This window comes from Carettochelys insculpta, chromosome 9 (genome assembly GCF_033958435.1).
Source record: "Carettochelys insculpta isolate YL-2023 chromosome 9, ASM3395843v1, whole genome shotgun sequence".
Taxonomy (NCBI): domain Eukaryota; kingdom Metazoa; phylum Chordata; order Testudines; family Carettochelyidae; genus Carettochelys; species Carettochelys insculpta.
Window position 1 is genome coordinate 61,639,653 of NC_134145.1, and position 18,307 is coordinate 61,657,959.

Sequence of the window (18,307 nt, forward strand, 5' to 3'; positions counted from 1 at the left end):
CAGCCGATCATGCTGCACCCCTCCCCTTAGGAAATTTCACACATCTACACCAAGGTGGCTGCATCCCTGCCTTAGACCAATGGGTTCTTAAGCTGATGAGGGAGCCTGCAGAGCAATGAAATAATCTTTGCTGTTGATTATTGGCTACTTAAAGAATCAATTCTTGGTTGGCTGGGCCTTGTTGAGGTAGGCTACGAGTGGTGATTTAGAGCAGAAATGTTTGTGTCATAACACTGGCTTTTAAAGTAACAGATCCCAGCAGCCTGAGGCTACATAAAACCAGGAGACAATACCTTTGGCGAAGGAGTGGAACTAACAGCATTCAAATAATTATATGCAATCCTGCTGGCTGTGTCTAAGGAACAGGTTTGTCATGTGGTAGACAGTCTAAGAGGTGCCGTACTCCTGCTGGAGAATACTTTAGGTGCTGAGTTGAACAGTGGAGCTGTAGGTATGCACTGAAGGAACAACCATTTTAAAGGATGTTAGTGGGCTGGAGATTTCCTGGTTGTAGTCATTCCTGGACTGAGAGGCACAATAAGCTCTGCGTAGGTTTCTGACAGCAGACCAGGGCAACTTCTGTTCCATTCCTGGATGTCTGCTGCCATAGTGGATAAGTCAGCCTTAAGGACTGAAATACAGCCATTCTCAAACTGGGTCAGGATCCCAAAGCGGGGTGTGACATTTTTTTAATGGGGTCCTTAGAGATGGGGCCAGATTTGCTGGAGTCTGGGGCCAAAGCTGAAGCCTGAGCCCCACCACCTGGGCCAAAAGCCTGAGCCACACCCACAGACACTGAAGGGATTCCGTGCACTCTAGCACTTTCTTAGTACATTGTAATGTATACTCTTGTGTGTGAAATTTATATTTGTCATCGAGTATTAATTCCGGTCATAGGCTTGTGAGTCGGTTTTACAGTCTCTCTACAGATCCTAGTATAATTTGCTGTGAGACAGTGTGTGAATTTTGATAATGACTGGTGAAATTTTCTCATGTTTATCCTTTTTCCCCAATAGATGCAGCTTGGATCAGATCAAGAGGCCAGAGTTTCATAAGTGGAATTGCTTTCCTTGTTCAGTGTAAGATGATTCTCCTTTTGGCATTCCACTGTGCTTGTGATACTAAGGATCTTATTTCTGGACATTTTACATCTTTTATGTTCTGTGTATATAACTCTGAGGTGATTTGTATCACGATGCCTATAATTTCTGAAGATATTGTCACATGTGACTGGTTGCATCTGGAATGATAGAGTTATGGGGCTGGATTCACCCATCCTCTAAGTCGGGGCAGGGAAAATGTGGCCCACAGGCCAGATGTGGCCTGCCAAGCCACTGGATCTGGCCTATGACCCAGTGGGAGCCTGGGGCAGGCTCCCTGTTTGCCCTGCCCCCCATACATTGCTCAGAGTGGCTGGCTGTGCAGGGACCATATGCTTCTTTAAATACTGCTGGAAGCTGGGGGAGAAGCTTCGCATGCTGCTCCTGCCCCCAATACGGTCTTGCAGCTCCCATTGTCTGGAAACTGACCCATGGGAGCTGTCTGGGCTGTGTTTACCCCACCCCTCAACTCATGGAGCTCAGAGAAGCACATCACCCCCATAGCTGGCCACTCAGAGCAGCATGTCAGGGAGCAGCAGGCAGGGAGCCTGCCCTTCCCTTCCCATAATCCTCTGCCCCCACTTCTGCACTCCTACCCAACATAACTCAAACCCTCTACACCACTGCTGCTGCACCCATATCCCCTCCCAGACTCTACACCCCAAAGCCCTACTCCAGGCCACAACCTCCCACTGCCCTAGGTCACAACCCCTGCACCCTGCTACCCCCCATCAAGACCCTGCATCTCCTCCTACACCTCTTCTCCAGACCAGAATCATCTCCTACATCCATACCCCCTCCCAGGTACCACACCCCTCCTGAACCCCAGTCCTCTATTCTTAGCTCCTCTCAGCACCCCACCCCTATGCCAGACACCACACTTTCACCATTAATATCATGGAAGACTGTGGTCCTTGAGCACTTATTGGAGTGTCTGCCTCATCAAAAAATTATTTTCTGCCCATTGTCCAAGTCCACAAGCATTGGAAACTAGCAGCAATCTGTATTGGAAGAAACAAAATTTTGCCTTCTACACCAGCATCTCCTCACTTACTCGTCACCTAATATGAAAAAGGACTTAACTTTAACATTGACTTAGGGCTATGCAAATGCTTAAGCTAAGCGCAAGCTTAACTTTCGTGGAATGCTTGAAGTGCTTGCTGGATCAGGGCCTTTGTCCGCAATAGGTACAGAAATGCCTGCAAAAGGTTGATTTTTCCAAACTGTATTTATTCGGCCTTGTGATGGCTTCAAGGATTTTCACGATTAAGTAGGGCACCTTTGATTTCTAAGCAACATTTGCCTGCAGGAGAGGATTATAGCACTGATATGGCTCTTAGGTCTTGTTTACCTGAGAAAGCTGCATTGGTTTAATATAAGGTCTGATTTTAAACCAGTTTAGTTAAACCAGTGTAAAAGCCTGTGACTAAACAAGACTCATTTCACTTTAGCTCAAGTAATTTAAAACTAAGTTTAAACTAAACCCAAGTAAGTCCCCCTTAATGCAAATTTAGATCTAATTTGTTGCATCCTATCAACATTTCTGTTTCCTATATGTCTTCTGCCTGTTCAATATTTATGTTTCATGTCAGTTTGGGACAGGCTGTAAACTCATTACTCATATATTCATTCCCACAAGTAATCCACCTGAAGTCGGTGGCAATACTTATTTGAGTTATTGCACAACAGTGTGGATGAGGGATTCACAATCTGTCCCTTTCATTGTAAAAAGATGAGGACTTCTGTCTTTTCAGCACCTCTCATATTAGTCTCTAAAAAGATATTAAGGAAGTCCAGAGCAAAGAGATTGCTGCAGGATGCTGCTAGACATCTCCAGCAAACTCGATACATTGCCATTTATTGTTAACATATGTTTATTGTCCATCAGGCAGTTTGTAGTGCAGCAGATCATACCCAAACCTATCTTCATTAATCTTTCAAGTAAAATTTTGGAAGATATGCTATTAGTTTCAGCCAGTAGCTAAGTTGAGTGGTCTCAGCAGGTAATTCTCTTTTCCTGGCTGCAATATTAAGGAGATGTTAAACATATGTATCTCAGCTAGTGGTCACTCTATGGTGTGCTTTCTGTCACATTTGGCTGCTTCATCTCTGGCGTCTTTTGAGGAATAATTAGTGTATCTTTTACAAATCATACATAGATTGCAAGCTGTCTGGGATGGGGCCATGGCTAAATTTTTCAAGAATAGGAGCCCATAGTTAGGTTTCTAAGTCCCTATGTAGGCTCCTAAATAATTAACCTGATTTTCAAAAGCTTTTAGCTCCCAGCAAGTCCTAGTGATTTCTCTTGGTGCAATTGAGTGCTTGGCATTTCTGAAAATCAGGACACATGGTCCAAGAGCCTAAATATGAATCAAGGAGCCTGATGTTAGGCCCCTATTTTTGAATGTCTTTGCTCCTGGCTTTCTATGTATTCGGTAAATTTCTTAGCTATTTTGGGGCACCCATAAATAGCGAGTACCAATTATTTAATTAGAGGGGAGCTTACCATACTTTTGGCAGACATCAATTAGTTTGGCAGTGGCCCGAGCCCAGAAAGAGAGATTTTTTTTTGGTGAGAGGAAGAGGAGGACGTAAGAAATTCCCAATAGAGGGTTAAACTACAGCAAAAGGATATTGTATTCCTGCAATTGTATTTTAAGCCACAAGAATCATACGGAAAAGGAAGTAGAAGGGGAAACCAAAAGAAAGGTACAACTGGTATCTATCTCTGGCATCCCAGCCTAATTATTTCTCTGGGCTTCAAAGGCGAGTTCTAGGTGAGTGCTTCTTCATCTTCATCTTCGTCTTCCTCATCCTCCCCCTTTGTTGTGTGGAATTCATATAACACTGCACACATCCCAGCCAGCCAGGCAGCCACAGTACCAGCAGAGAATATGCAGAAGCCAATTAGCCCCAGGAAGGCATAGTCCCTCTCTTGTAAATGGAGGAGACATGTGTAGTGGAGCGTCGACTCCACTTCAGGCAGAGACCAACCATGTAGAGTTGCTGGGCTGTAGCAGGAGATGTTCTTAGCATCTGTAGAGGGAACACAGAAGAAACACTTGTGTGTGGCTTGAGCAATAATAAATAGGCATATGGGGCAAGGTACAGAAATATCTGAAGAGCATCCAAGATGAGCCTGAATTCCCACAAACTTGGGGCAACTTTATTTCTTCATGTGGATCCGAACACAGCTGTGCATAAAACATTGGTGCTCTACTTTCTTATGAGCCATGAGTAGCTTTTAAAAGGTCTGTGTTGGCCATTGTTTTGAGCTCTCTGAATTGCCCATAATCTGCAGCTGCCCTTGAGTCCCACCTTCAGTGCTGGTGAGGAATGAAGGAAATGAGGCATTGGGAGGCATGGAATGTCCATCTTATCTGTGCCATCTCAACTCTATCTGTGGCAGTGGCTCACATGAGCACAGAGCTTCTTATTTCCTCCTAGCTGGAAAGAGAGGTGTTCTTGGTCCAAGGCACTCATCCTGGGTATGTTTACCAGCATCATTAAATTTTAAGTGTACTTATCACATGAGTCCCAGGGAAATACAAAACCTCCTGTCTGTTTCACACACCAAGTGTGGCTGGAAGGTAGTAAAGCCTGACAGGGAAGAGAATGAGAGCTGACATGTAGGCCTTCTGCCCTTTCTGTCAACTGTTCACCCCTCCCTGGCACCCATGAGCAATGGCTGTGGTGCTGACAGGGAAAATTGCACTCCTCCTCCTCCTCCGAGTCCCAGCAGAACTTACTCCTTCTCATGCCTCTAATGCACCATGTGAACTTCTCCAGCATGTGCATGAAATCTGTGGTGTGGATATGGAGATCAACCTCTCTTCTCGTTTGAGAAGAACACACTTATTATTAAACAAAGCACTCTGTTTCCCACACCTATTGCATGGGCCTTCGAGACTGATGTGCCCAGTCAACTGCTGTATCCCTCTTTTGTGGTGCCTATAATAATACACATAGTTGCTTATGCACCTGTATAAGGTGCCGGGGCCACTTTCTCCCATCTGCCATGTTAAGAGTATGACCAGTTCTCCTTAGGCATATATAGCACCCACAGCCAAACAAAGGTGCTTCTTGTCCCAGAACGTCTTGTCTTAACTCTGTTTCACTGTTAACACCACCGTCCAATCTTCCTTTCTTTGATTTTACTGAGTGTCTTGCCCAGCCAATTCTTCAACAATTACTATTTTCAAATCCCCCTCCCAGGATTGTGCTGTGTGTAATTCTTCAAAGATTAAGGGTACATCTACACTTAATGCAGGCTCGTCGCAGTGGAAATCAATCTTCTGGGGTTTGATTTAGCATGTCTGATAGGGACATCCTAAATCAAACATTGAGGGTGTCCCCATCAACTCTGGTACTTCTCACAGTTGCACGGAGTGAGGGAAGTTGACGGGAGAATTTCTCCTATCAGCCTCCCACTGTGGGGATGGCAGAGAGAGTCAATCTCAGGTACATTGACTCCAGCTACGGTAGTCTCATAGCTGGAGTTTTGTATCTTAGGTTGAGTCTCACCCCTCGTGTAGACCTTCCCTCAAACTCAGGTATGTTTGGAGTTGGGAAGAATCTGCCTGCATATCAGTGACTCTCAGACATGCTCTTAACCCTTGGGAACAAAACAATTCTGGGAAAGTGAAAGGGAGACTCTCCTACCTTATATGTATGCAACAGCTACAATCCAAATGCATAATCTTCTCACTGAGGCAGAAGGAAAACAGCTGGATTTAGGTATTTCAGGTGTCTTAAGAAAAATCATCTTTCAGGCTCCAACTCGGGAAAGCTTTACTATTCAGAATGCACCTAAGCATGTGCCTAAGTATCACTGTAGTCAAAGAGATTTAAGCACATGCTCAAGTCTTTTCCAACTCCAGGATTTCATGCTGTACATGGAGTTAATTTGCTCTGGCCTCCTTGAGAATGAGAGAACATATGGGAGCCCCACGGTAGATAATGCACAAGAGATACTTCTCTGAGTATGATCACACTTAATATCGTGTTTTACGTTCTGTCAGCCCCCTCAATGCAGGGCCTGATCCAAAGTCTGCCACAGCTAATAAAAGGATTCCCTCCCCCAAGTTCATCATGGTCCATGGATCTGGCTGTTAATACTGATTCTATACAAAATATATCTGCATTCAGGGCAAAAAATAAAGGTGCTGTGATTGTCATTGTGATTAGAGAAATGGAGAACAGAACAACCACAGAATGGCTCTTAACCTTAGGGGAACAGGCCACTGTTTGTCCATACAGAAATATGGGCAGGCTATGAAAGCAGAGTCTGGCTTTGCTGAAATCAGTAGCATAAGTCCCACAGACTTCAGCAGGGCTAGGGTTTCACATCTGGTATACTGCCCCAGCTAGGGCCCAAAGGAAAGGGAGCTGACAGGGGCTTTGTCTACACTCATAAGTTTAAAGTGCAGCTGTGGCAGCACTTTAAAACAAAAATGTGGCCACAGCACGAGTGCTGGAAGGCGACTCTCTCAGCGTTATACCTAAACCACCTCTGTAATGTGCTGCACTCAGAAGAGTGTGTATGTTTTTGAAACCCCTGAGCCAGAAAGTTGCAGTGCTATAAAGTGCCACTGTAGAGTTGACCTCAGCTTTAGCCTTCTTTGTGTTTGTACACAGAACAAAATTGCCTTAGAGCTCGCCCGAATGAATGTCTGTATTCACTGCAAGATGCCCAGGAATGAAATAGCAGGAGGTCTCACAGGTTAGGGTTGGGGTACATTGGCAAAACTGTGGGGAGGCCTGGGTTGAAAAAGCAGGGTACAGCAGGTCAGAATTGAGGTGGGCTGGCATGGTTTGGGAGGCCACAAGGATGGAATAATGGTACTGCTTGCATTTTCACTTAAGTGGGGGGGTTTTAACTCTACCATTAAAAGCACAGAAATTTAACACCCCTAGCAAAAAACTGCGCTACAGAATAGAGCTCAGAAACATCTGGAAGTTCAGTGGAGCTGCTTTCCCCATCTAGGGCTTGCCCAGAACTGTAATACAAGAGGGCAGAGACATGGTACCAGGCCCGCTGATGGCAATTCCATGCCCCAAGACAGAACAATCTGTGGTCCCCTTGCACCATTTCCTTGGCAGGAAACACAAGCCCCCTTGCCCAGAGCCCCTCCCCACCTGCCCTGAGGACCTCTGTGCCACCTGCAGCTGTGCCTCCCCTCCCTTCCCCAGACCCATCCCAGTGGTATTTGCTACTCAGCTGCCCTAAAACCTGCCTGGGCATATGAAAGGTGTCTCTGAGAGGCAATTTCCCCCAAAGCATTTGGAACTGGGGAAGGCAGAGGAGGCACGGCTATGGCTGGCTCGGGGATCCACTGGCTGGGAGGTGGGAGCCTGGGTCCTCTCTGGGTAGGGGCCTGTGGCCAGTCTGGGACTCATCTGCATGGGGAGGGGTATGCTCAGGATTTCTCCAGGTCAGAGGTTTGTGGCTCTGGCCAAGGGATGGGGGTAGGCAGGGTCTCATGGCTACAGCTATGGCGGGAGGGTGCAAGTTGAAGGAGTGGATTTAAAATTTCTTGTCTGCTGCTACCACAAGTACAGTTGGAGCCTCTAGGCCCTTTAAAATTGCCTGAGAATATGGGTAATTGCCCCTTTTTTGCTCCCTGTTGATAGGCCTGCATGGCACTTTGAACTGATCATAAACGACACTGTCACTGAGTCTAGAGCAGGATTTGGAAAGGTCTTTTTCTAATCACACATACTGGTTCCTGATTGTTAGGTCAGCAACTTGTGGTTGTTGGAGTGCATAGGTGAGGGTGCACACAGGATTGTTTGTATGCATCTGAGGGGACATTTGATTGCTCTCTAAAGACAGATGGATAACTAGGGAGAGGAATTATTCAAATTAATGACCAATGTGGACACAAGAACAAGAGGATGCAAACTGGTGATGAACAAGTTTGGGCTTGATCTCAGAGGCAGGTTTCTGACCTCAGAGGAGAATTCTGGAACAGCCTTCCAAGGGAAGCAGTGAAGGCAAAAAACCTAAATGGCTTCAAGATTGAGCTCAGTAAGGTCATAGAGGGGTTGGTCGGATGAGCCTGCCTACGAAGGCATCTGGCCAATCTGCAGTTCTCTATCCCCAGTGGCCAGTGATGGGACACTGGAAGGGAAGGGTTCCTAGTTACTGCAGAGAGTTCTTTCTCCACTGTCTGCCTAGTGGCCCTGGCCTGTCTGCTCAGGATCTAACTGATCACCATATTTGGTGTTAGGGAGGATTTTCCCCAGGGACAGATTGGCAGACACCCTGGTTTTTTTTGTTTTTTTTTTTTGCCTTCCTCTGCAGCATGAGTCACTTGCTGGTTTAAACTACCGTAAATGGTGGATTCACTGTAACATAAGTCTCAGTCATGATCTGAGGACTTGAGTGACTCAGCCACAGGTAAATGGTCTATTACAGGAGGGGAGTGGGCAAAACTGTTTAGCCGGCAACGGACTAGATGATCATGATGGTCCCTTCCAGCCTGAAAGTCTATGATCTGCGCATGCATGGATGCCCTTGGACAGGTTTGATGATGTATGTATTGTTATGGCCAGAAGGCCCAATCCATGGCTCAGGTAAATTGGCATAGGTAAGTTGACTCCAGTGACCTGTGCTACTTTACACCAACTGAGAATCTGGCCCACCACATACAAGAATAACAGTGACATTGTGATACAGAAAGCCGAGCCCTCTGTTTCGTTCCAGCCAAATCTTAGCGTGCGTGGGCTGTCCCACAAAGTCCTCACCTGGGAAGCGAACACCACTCTTTTTCATCCAGAGGGTGAAGTCCAAGAAGGAGCAGTTACAGTTCCAGGGATTTTCACTTAGGCCCAGGGACTTCAGATTGGGCAAATCCTTGACAGTGCTTGTATCCAGGAATGTCAGGCCAGTCCGGCTCATGTCCAGGTGCCTCAGCCAGGTGTTGTTGGCAAAGGAATCCTTCTCAATTGCCACCAGATTTGGGTTGTTTGAGAGCTTCAGCACTACCAGGCTAGTGAGCTGTGAGAAAGTATTGAAGGTGACCCGAGTGAGGTTGTTGAAGCTGAGATCCAGGTAGATGAGCTTGTTGAGACCAATGAAGACAAAATCCAGGTCTTCACTAATGGTGTTCTCCCTGCAGTCCAGATAGACCAAGTCAGTTAGGAAGTTCATCTCCACCGATGGCAGGTAAGAGATGTTGTTGGTAGCCAGAATCAGCTGCCTTGTGTCCAGTGGAATGGTCATGGGGAAATCTTGCAACTGCTGTCCTGTGCAGTTCACTTCCAAGTACTGACAGGTGCACTTCGCTGGGCAGTTTGGGCTCTGTGCTATCACTTCTATTACAAAAAGAAGTACCAGCCACAGGAGGTTGGGACCATTAGGAGGAGACATGACACGGTACTTTGACTACAGCTCCTCCACGCTGCTTCAGCCCTTCAGAGAATGCTGGGGCAGAGGCCCCACAGAGCAGCAAAGCACCAGCCCAGGGCAAGCAATTTTCTCATTCCCGTAAGACTGAAGAGTTGAGCTGTGAGGCTGTTTGGAAATTCTCTGTGTCCTTCACTCATGCAGCTCCCTGGCAGATTGCCTACTTGGCTGCTTAGTGAGAGCTCACCCTCTTTCTGTGCTTGAAAGTAAAGAAGAGCTGCTTGCAAATGGGAACATCTTCAAGTCACGCCAGTTGCCAGTCGACACCTTTGTGACGTCAGCAGCTTGCAAAGGCAGCCTGGCTTCAGAGAGAGCTTTCGAACCCTGCCAGCAGTGCAGATGCCTCTGTGTGGGGGTGTGTGTGTATACAAATATGCCTGGCTCTGTTTCATGCACGCACAAAGCTCTGTGTGTGTAGCTGTGCTTGATGCTGTGAGGTCCATAATAATGCAGTACCTGTGTGTAGGGCTGCCCCTAGCAGGGTGCGTGACTTGGGACAACTTCTCGCAGTGCCCCGGGAATGAAGCCCAGGACAACCCCACTGCTGCAGACCCTGCCTCACCTCTGCTCCATCCTTCTCCACCTGGCTCCAACCTTTCTCTTCATCACCCGCGTCATTAATGAACATACTGGCTAATACCAGACCTAGGACAGACCCCGGGAGATCCCACTTGATGTATCTTCCCACTTTGACAGAAATCATTGATAAGAATTCCTAGAGTATAGCTTTCCAATAAGTTGTGCAATCACCTTACAGTAGTTTTATCTAGACTGTATTTCTTAATTTGTTTATGAAAATATCATATGGCACTATGTCAAAAGCCATAGGGAAGTTTAGATATATCAACACCCCCACCAGCTTGGCTAGTTACCTTGTCAAAGAAGGAAATTACGATGTCCTGACAAATTCCCATTGGCTGTTGCTCAATATCCTATTGTCCTCTAGGTGCCTACACATTAATCGGTTAATAATTTGTCCCATTATCTATTTAGTTATTGAAGTTAGGCTGACTGCTCTATAACCTCTGGGTCTTTTACTTGTATAAGATAGATGCTATGTTTAACTTCACTGCCCTCTCTGTGATTCTTAAAGAGAAATGCTAATGGTTCAGAGTTTGCTTCAGCTCGTTCCTGTGTAGGGTGAATGTCATCAGGCCCTGCCAGTTTGAAGACATAGGATTTATCTAAATATTGTTCAACCTATTATTTCCCTATTCTGATCTGCATTACTTCCCCCTTCTCCGTAGTAATTACGGTAGGCATCTGGTGGTAAAGAAAGAATGCTGTTGCTTATTTAGATAAGCTCTCTTTCTGTTACTGAGTGAACCAGGTTGCTTTTATTTTTAATACACAGCACATTTAAGCTTTTATATCTGATGCTGGAAGCACAGAGATGAAAACTGCTACTTAAATATGAAAGATGAAGTCGCACATGTTACTGTTGTCTTAATGGCAAACCCATTAACACGTGTAACATTTTAGTCACCCGTTGACTGTTCATTTCTAATTGTTATGCACCTGATACTGTCATTCTCCTACTTCCTCTTGCAGCTGCCCTCTAGACCTCCTTCATTGGTGGGATAGGTTTGGATGCATGGAATATCCATCTTATCTCAGCCATCTCGTCTGTATCTGTGACAGTGTCTCACATGAACAGGTTGCCTCTTATTTCCCTCCCGGCTAGAAGGGACTTGCTTTTGGTCCAAGGCAGTCAGGCTGGTTATGTTCACCCACAGCGTTAAAGTTTAACTGCACTTCTCACACTGGTCTCACCTGGGAAACAGGAAACCTCCTGTTTATTTCACACACAAGGTGTTACTGGAAGGCTGCAAAGCCCGACAGAGAAGAAAATGAGAGCTGGTTTAGCTGACATCCAGGTCTGCTCCTGCCTTTTCTTTCAGCTATTCATTCGCCTCTCTTTGGCAGCAGGGATGATTATTTTGGAAAATCCCACCCTATTCTAGCAAGAGCTGCTCTTTCTCTTTTCTTCCCTTACTAGAATGTCCCCAGCACCCATGTGAGATCTATCATTTGAATATGGGGATTAACCACTCTCCCCATTTTTCAGCCATTTCAGGAAGATTAAGGAGCTTAATGGCTTAGGCCCTGCTAGGAGCCCTGGCATCAAAGGCTTTGAAAAGGAAAGAGGTTGTGTGTACACTGATTTGTGTGAGGGGGATGTTTTCTGCACATAAGCCAGAGATCTGTTAAGTGCTTAGGAGCTGCTTGGATCTTGGTGTATGATTTGGTCAGGGACCTCATCTGATTAGATCTTTTCATCATAGACAAGGCAGGCTTGGATGAATATGCCATAGCTGACTTCAGAATTTCATAAACAGCCAAAAGAATGACAGATAGGAGAGAAGTGGGAGGGAAGAAAATAACCCAACAAGAGAAGGGAAAACAATACAGGCTCTTACCTGCCTCTGCAGTACTGGCAATTGGATATCCCTATTGATGGGCTGAGGATTGGATGTCATGACCATGTGGTGACTTTCAGTACTCACAGGTGAAAACACAGTCCCTTGAACAAGATTAAGGCCAGCTGGTCTTCCTCTGAGGCAGAAAGTCCTTTAGAGGAGTCAGGGTGAGCTGGGATGAGTTGCAGTGCTGACAGATTGAGGCTTGAGCTGTTGCAAGATAGGTGATGAGGCAGAGCTTAACTGAGTTTATCTGAACAAAACTGATCATGTAATTTTCCCTCCACTCTTTCCTATTAAGGAACCCAAACAGGAGAAAAGTGAGATCATAGTTCCTCCTTTTCACCAGTTATGCCTCATATCCTTAAGAACATAAGAACAGCCACCAAAGGTCCATGTAGCCCAGTCTTCCAACAGTGGCCAATGCCAGGTGTCAGGGAGGGCCACCAAACCAGTTTTGATCTTTTCACTTCTGGTCCCACATCTGTTTTTATCAGTCATGATTTCAGCAGTTCTTGGATGATGTCAGCATAGCCTTTTTGTTTTAGAATAATCCAGTTTCTTTGTCTGGTTCTTCTGGACTCATTGCAACATTCAGGCTTGTGACCAACTTGACCTATTTTTCAGTAACTGTAATGTCTTAAAAACTTTGATATACTTTTTTGTGTTTGAGCTTACAAGATGAGTGCCTCTTGTAGGCCTAATAGTCACACATATTCGTGTTTCTACAACCCCATCCCACCATTTCTGTGTAAATTGGTTTAAAAAACATTAATGAAGGAAGTTTGTCTCACCTAGCAACTGTTGCTACATAGACTGTGACATACAGAGAATGTTACTGGCTGAAACCATTCCGTCAATGAATTGTGACCTGTCCATGACAGTCTTGCTGTCTGATCATCACAAGAGTGATCATGGTTACGACAGGCTAGTGGGAGTCACCTTCTTCTGCGAGTGGGTGGATCAGACACTGATTTATCCATCAGTACCATAGGTCCATAGGCAGCTTGTTGCATTCATTGTCAATATGGAGGAAAGAAAGCCAAGTGACAGCACTACAATTGGGAAAGTGGCAGCTCATGTCCCCGATCTCATTGTATACGGCGATTTCTCCCAGGAGGTGCCTTTCATTGAGAGTTTTGATGGAGTACTGCTTTTTGCGGACATTTCAGGTGGGTATAGAGGTTATGAAGGGTGAGATTTTTGAAAGGGCCCAAGGAAGTTAGGTGACTCTTTGAAAATGAGTGGGATTTAGGTGCCTGAAGTCTTGTCAACATAGCAAGTTATTGCACAGCAAGCCACAGTGCAAATTAACAGCATGCCAGCTTGCCTTGCACTCATTTTCTGCTTGGACAGTGCTACAACAGAGTGAAAAGTTCCAGAGCGCTGCTGGTTGTACTGTGCTCTCAAGCAGTAGAATGTTAAGCTGTCTCCAGGATTTAGAAGTGTCCACACGATGAATTACTGGGGAGCAAGTTTCTGTGCAGTAACTCACCCTGTATTAGGCCTTTCTGAAAAACCCAGCCTTAGTCACATGGAAGGTTTAAAAGAGATGTTGTGTGCAATAATGGGAGAGCTGAACCCAGATCTAGCTGTGGTCATAGCTCACACAGCAAGGGACTTTCATCTTTATTGTAGCACTTTGGGCCATTTTGCAGCTTTGGCTGTGGTTAGGCTCAAAAGAGTTTGCAACAGGAGTGGCAGAGGATGCTGCAGCAGTGCTCTATGCAATTTTTAAGATATGCTGGGCCAAGGCCAGTGAGTACCTGGAAAATAAAGACAGGGATCTTGAACTTGACTTTATATTATGGGGAGAGACAGGTGTGATGTGGTTATAGTAGCTTGTGTTGTTGTGGAGATGTGATGCCAACACAATGCCAATATTTAAAAAGTTCTCTAGAGGAAATCCTAGCAGTTACAGACGGGTAAGTCCAACGTCAGTACTGGGCAAATTAGTTGAAACAATAGTAAAGAATAAAGTTGTCAGACGTAGATCAACATAATTTGTTGGGCAAAAATCAACATGGTTTCTATAAAGGGAAATTATGTCTTACTAATCTATTAGAATTCTTTAAAGGGGTTAACAAGCATTCAGATAAGGGGGATCCAATAGATATAGTATGCTTAGATTTCCAGAAAGCCTTTGACAAAGTCCCACACCAAAGGCTCTTGTGTAAATTAGATTGTCATGGGATAAGAGAGAAGGTACTTTCATGAATTGAGAACTGGTTAAAAGACAGGAAACAAAGTGTGGGGATAAAGGGTAAATTTTCTGAATGGAGAAGGGTAACGAGTGGTATTCCCCAAGGGTCAGTCCTAGGATCAATCCTATTCAACTTATTCATAAATGGTCTGGAGAAGGGGGTAAGTTGTGAGGTGGTAAAGTTTGCAGACGTTGCTAACCTGTTCAAAATAGTCAAGATGAAAGCAGACTGTGAAGAACTTTGAAAGATCTCACCAAACTGAGTGATTGCGCAACAAAATGGCAAATGAAATTTAATGTGTATAAGTGTAAAGTAATGCACATTAGAAAAAATAACCGTAAGTATACATTCAATATGATGGGGGCTAATATAACTACAACTAATTAGGAAAGAGATCTTGGGGTTATCGTGAATAGTTCTCTGAAAACATCCACGCAGTGTGCAGCAGCAATCAAAAAAGCAAATAGGATGTTAGGAAGTATTAAAAAAGGGATAGAAAATGAGACAAAGAATATTTTATTGCCCCTTTATAAAACTATGGTACACCCACATCTTGAATACTGTGTACAGATGTGGTCTCCTCACCTCAAAAAAGATATTTTGGCATAAGAAAAACTTCACGAAAGGGCAACTAAAATGATTAGGGGGTTTGGAACGGGCACCATATGAGGAGAGGTTAAAGAGACTGGGACTTTTCAGTTTAGAAAAGAGGAGACTGAGGGGAGATATGATAGAGGTATATAAAATCCTGAGTGGTGTGGAGAGGATGAATACAGAAAAGTTATTTACTTGTTCCCATAATGTAAGAACTAGAGGACATCAAACGAAATTAATGGGTAGCAGGTTTGAAACTAATCAAAGAAAGTTCTTTTACACACAGCAAACAGTCAACCTGTAGAACTCCTTGTCAGAGGAGGCTGTGAAGGCTAGGACTATAAGAGAGTTCAAAGAAGAGCTAGATAAATTCATGGAGATTAGGTCCATAAAAGGCTATTAGCCAGGGGGTAGGAATGGTGTCCCTGGCCTCTGTTTGTCAGAAGCTGGAGATGGATGGCAGGAGACAAGTTGTTTGATCATTGTCTTGGGTCCACCCCCTCTGGGGTACCTGGCACTGGCCACTGTTGGCAGACGGGATGCTGGGCCAGATGGACCTTTGGTCTGACCCAGTAATGACCATTCTTATGTTCTTATGATAGCACATTCTCAGTTAGTTTTCTAAGGGATGAAGACTCCATGCCTAGATATGCTGCATTTCTGTAGCCCAGCCTGGATGGGAGAAAAGCACATGTGATAGAGATCAGGTCATCCTCTTCTAGGATGACCTTCTCCTATCCAACAGGATGCTGTAGAGAAAGTTACTTGTGGATGTTACAGTTTGAGAGTGTATCATCGGGAAGCATTCCTAAACAACAGAGTGAATTGACCAATGATGGTTGTATACCTTCAACCAAAGGATGCTACCATGTGATTGGAAACTCCTCTACCCACTGGCATCTGCTCTGTCATTCTCAGGTTCAGCTTTAATCAGATCATCTTGATGGCATAGTTTTATGTGTATACATATACATATATATACTGAGGGAGAAGGAGAGCTGTGTGTCATATTGCGAGCGCTTGAGTCCTCCACCTGGTTGCATGGAGAGATTGCATGTGTTGACAGACCTGTGTATTTGTGCAAGAGTTGAAGCAGCCTCAAGTGCTGCAGCTAGGATTGCGGTGGGTGGTCGGAGTTGTATGACTGAGTGGTTTGGAATCGCACGGGCCACTGCAGGCTAGGACTGAGGACCACTTAGGAAATGCTTTTGGCTCTTCTCTTTCTTAAGCACAGAATTCACAGCCTGGGTATGGAAATGTAACACATAAGCTGTCTGACTGCAATTGCTGAGATCCTCGGCCATTTCTTGGCTCCTCTAGTGACTGCCTGACCACTGTTTGTGTTACAGGTTTCACTGCATTGACGGAGAAATTTAGCATGGACACCAGTCTGGACCATGGTGCTGACCAGCTTACCCAGACCCTCAATCATTACGTAGGAGATATTGTGGAGGGTAAGTACTGGGCTGCAAGATCCCTCACAGTGAGTGCTTCCTTGGGTCAGGTAGGGATCTGAAGAAATGCCCATCGAAATGGTGTTTGGCTAAGCATTCTGGGCCCTTCTTTATTTGGGGGAAGGGGGTTGGAATCTTCTGTGTCACTGAGGGAGACTTAACAATCCAAGCTCATGCAATGTGTTTACTTTGAAGAGTTCACTAGCTTAGGAGTAGGGTACCCATGTGACATTAGCATGAGGCTGATTTGGGGAGCTGAGCTCTAGCAAAAGTTACCAATTCCCTCTGGGGATGTAAAAAGCACCCCAAAAGCCTGAAGGAACAAATTGGCCCTTCCTTGTCTATCTTAGGCACTTATATGGCCTCCAACACCCCTAATAATAACCTTAATAATTAATACATAAAATTGTTAGTCTTTAAGGTGCTACAGGACTGCTAGTTTTTTTCATCTAACACCCCGATGAGGTAGTGAGGTCAGAGTCTGATTTGTCTTGTGTATCCCCAAGTTTTACCTCACTTAAAAATGACTTACTTACAAAATCAGACATTAAAATACAAAAGTGTCACAGCATACCGTTACTAGAGAACTTGCTTACTCCCTCCTTTTGACCATCTAGTTATAAAATTAATCAATTGGAATACAAATATTGTACTTAGATTTCGGTATTTGGAATATAGAGCTGTCTAAACAAGCCATTGTATTTGTTGAATTTTAGTTTGTACTAACTTAGCTAGTGCTTTTTATGTAGCCTGTTGTAAAACAAGGCTACTCTCTAGGTGAGTTAATGTATCCCAGGGGACTTTTGCGTACCTCCTTTGCTGTAGTGAACACTTTGCTCTGCCTCCTTCTGGTGGCTGTGGAGATGGAGTTTAACTCCTCGATTTTTGGTCTGAGCCCTTAGCCGCTGGGAGCTTTGTTGAGATGTCACGCTCAAGCGCATTTATTCATGCCTACTCTGCTAAATATGCCACCCTCAATGTACATTCTGTCTCTCTCTCTCTCTCTCCCTGGCCCAACAGAACAACTTTTTCCATTATTTTCTTTGATAAGAGTTGTGTGTAACTTCTCTTGTCCTTTTTTTCACTGCAGAGGTGCTGATATATGGAGGAGATATCTTGAACTTTGCAGGTATTTGCTAGCTTGCAATATCTAAGAAGGAAGCACTGGAGTGGGGTTCTACCATTTGCTCTTCCATTGTCTCTTGTGTTGTGAGGCCCTGGACAGTGAAGGCTCTCAGACTAAATGACTCCGTTTCTTTGTTCCATCAGAGCCCTCCATCTGGTCCCTGTTCCCATGAGATTTATCTATGATTTGGAAGAAGAGAGAACTTACATTATATCTTTTGGTTAGAAACAGCCCAATTCCCTTTCCTCTGTGTCTTACAGAGAATCCCTGGCTGGTGCCACCTAGAGAACTGAGCTCATCAGATGGGAGCTCGGTAGGGTGCATCTGAGTGACTGTGCTAACGGTTGCCTGAGGGTGACAAGAGGTGTAAATGCCTTAGGTGTTCCTGGAACCAGCTGACAAAGGTTGTGTGTGTGGGAGGAGGGAGAGGAATGTGCAGCCAGGTACTGCAGGGGGGCACTGACAGAAAGGGCTCATTTGCAACCAGTGGCTGTTGGGGATAACCGGGGGGGGGGGTTCACTTGTAAAAAGCAGCTGTAAGGGATTATTTAGGGGGAAAGGGTAGTCACAGCTGAGAGCTGCTAGAACTATATGGGGGTTGGTCTGTTCACAGCTGTAAGGAGTTTGAGGTGGTTAGTGAGCATCTCTGTGGGTCAGAGTGATGGGCTGTCATAGGTAGCTCTGCAGTGGCTTGTTGAAAGCCAAGTGGCTTTGTCAATACTTTAGAAACAAGAAGAGCCTGTGTCCCCTGAGCCTCTGTCACATTGCCTTCCCCAGGGGATGCACTGCTGGCCTTGTGGAAAGTGCAACGGAGCCAGCTGAGCGACATCATCACACTGGCACTGAAATGTAGCCTGAGGATCCAGGAAGCTTATGGGGTGCGGGAGACTGAAGTGGGACTGGAGCTCCGAGTGAAGATAGGTATTGCAGCTATGTGTGCGATAACAGTACTTTGCTGTAGCTAGAGAGCATGTTCCCAAAGCATTTTACAAACATGAA

The 18,307-nt window shown here is 45.1% G+C and overlaps 2 protein-coding genes across 2 annotated transcripts in view; one reads left to right on the top strand and one right to left on the bottom strand.

Moving 5' to 3' along the window:
- ADCY10 (adenylate cyclase 10) overlaps positions 1-18,307 on the top strand; it is a 68,065-nt gene that overhangs the window by 2,815 nt on the left and 46,943 nt on the right. The window contains exons 3-6 of the mRNA XM_075003322.1: positions 1,017-1,079; positions 16,078-16,182; positions 17,273-17,311; positions 18,086-18,229. Of these exons, the coding sequence (XP_074859423.1) occupies positions 1,017-1,079; positions 16,078-16,182; positions 17,273-17,311; positions 18,086-18,229 (351 nt within the window). The remainder of the gene's footprint in view (positions 1-1,016; positions 1,080-16,077; positions 16,183-17,272; positions 17,312-18,085; positions 18,230-18,307) is intronic.
- Positions 3,297-9,609, bottom strand: LRRC52 (leucine rich repeat containing 52). Its single transcript, XM_075003224.1, has 2 exons — positions 8,850-9,609; positions 3,297-4,136 (listed from the first exon to the last, which is right to left on the bottom strand). The coding sequence occupies exons 1-2, from the start codon at positions 9,472-9,474 to the stop codon at positions 3,874-3,876; spliced, it is 888 nt and encodes a 295-aa protein (XP_074859325.1). The 5' UTR covers positions 9,475-9,609; the 3' UTR covers positions 3,297-3,873.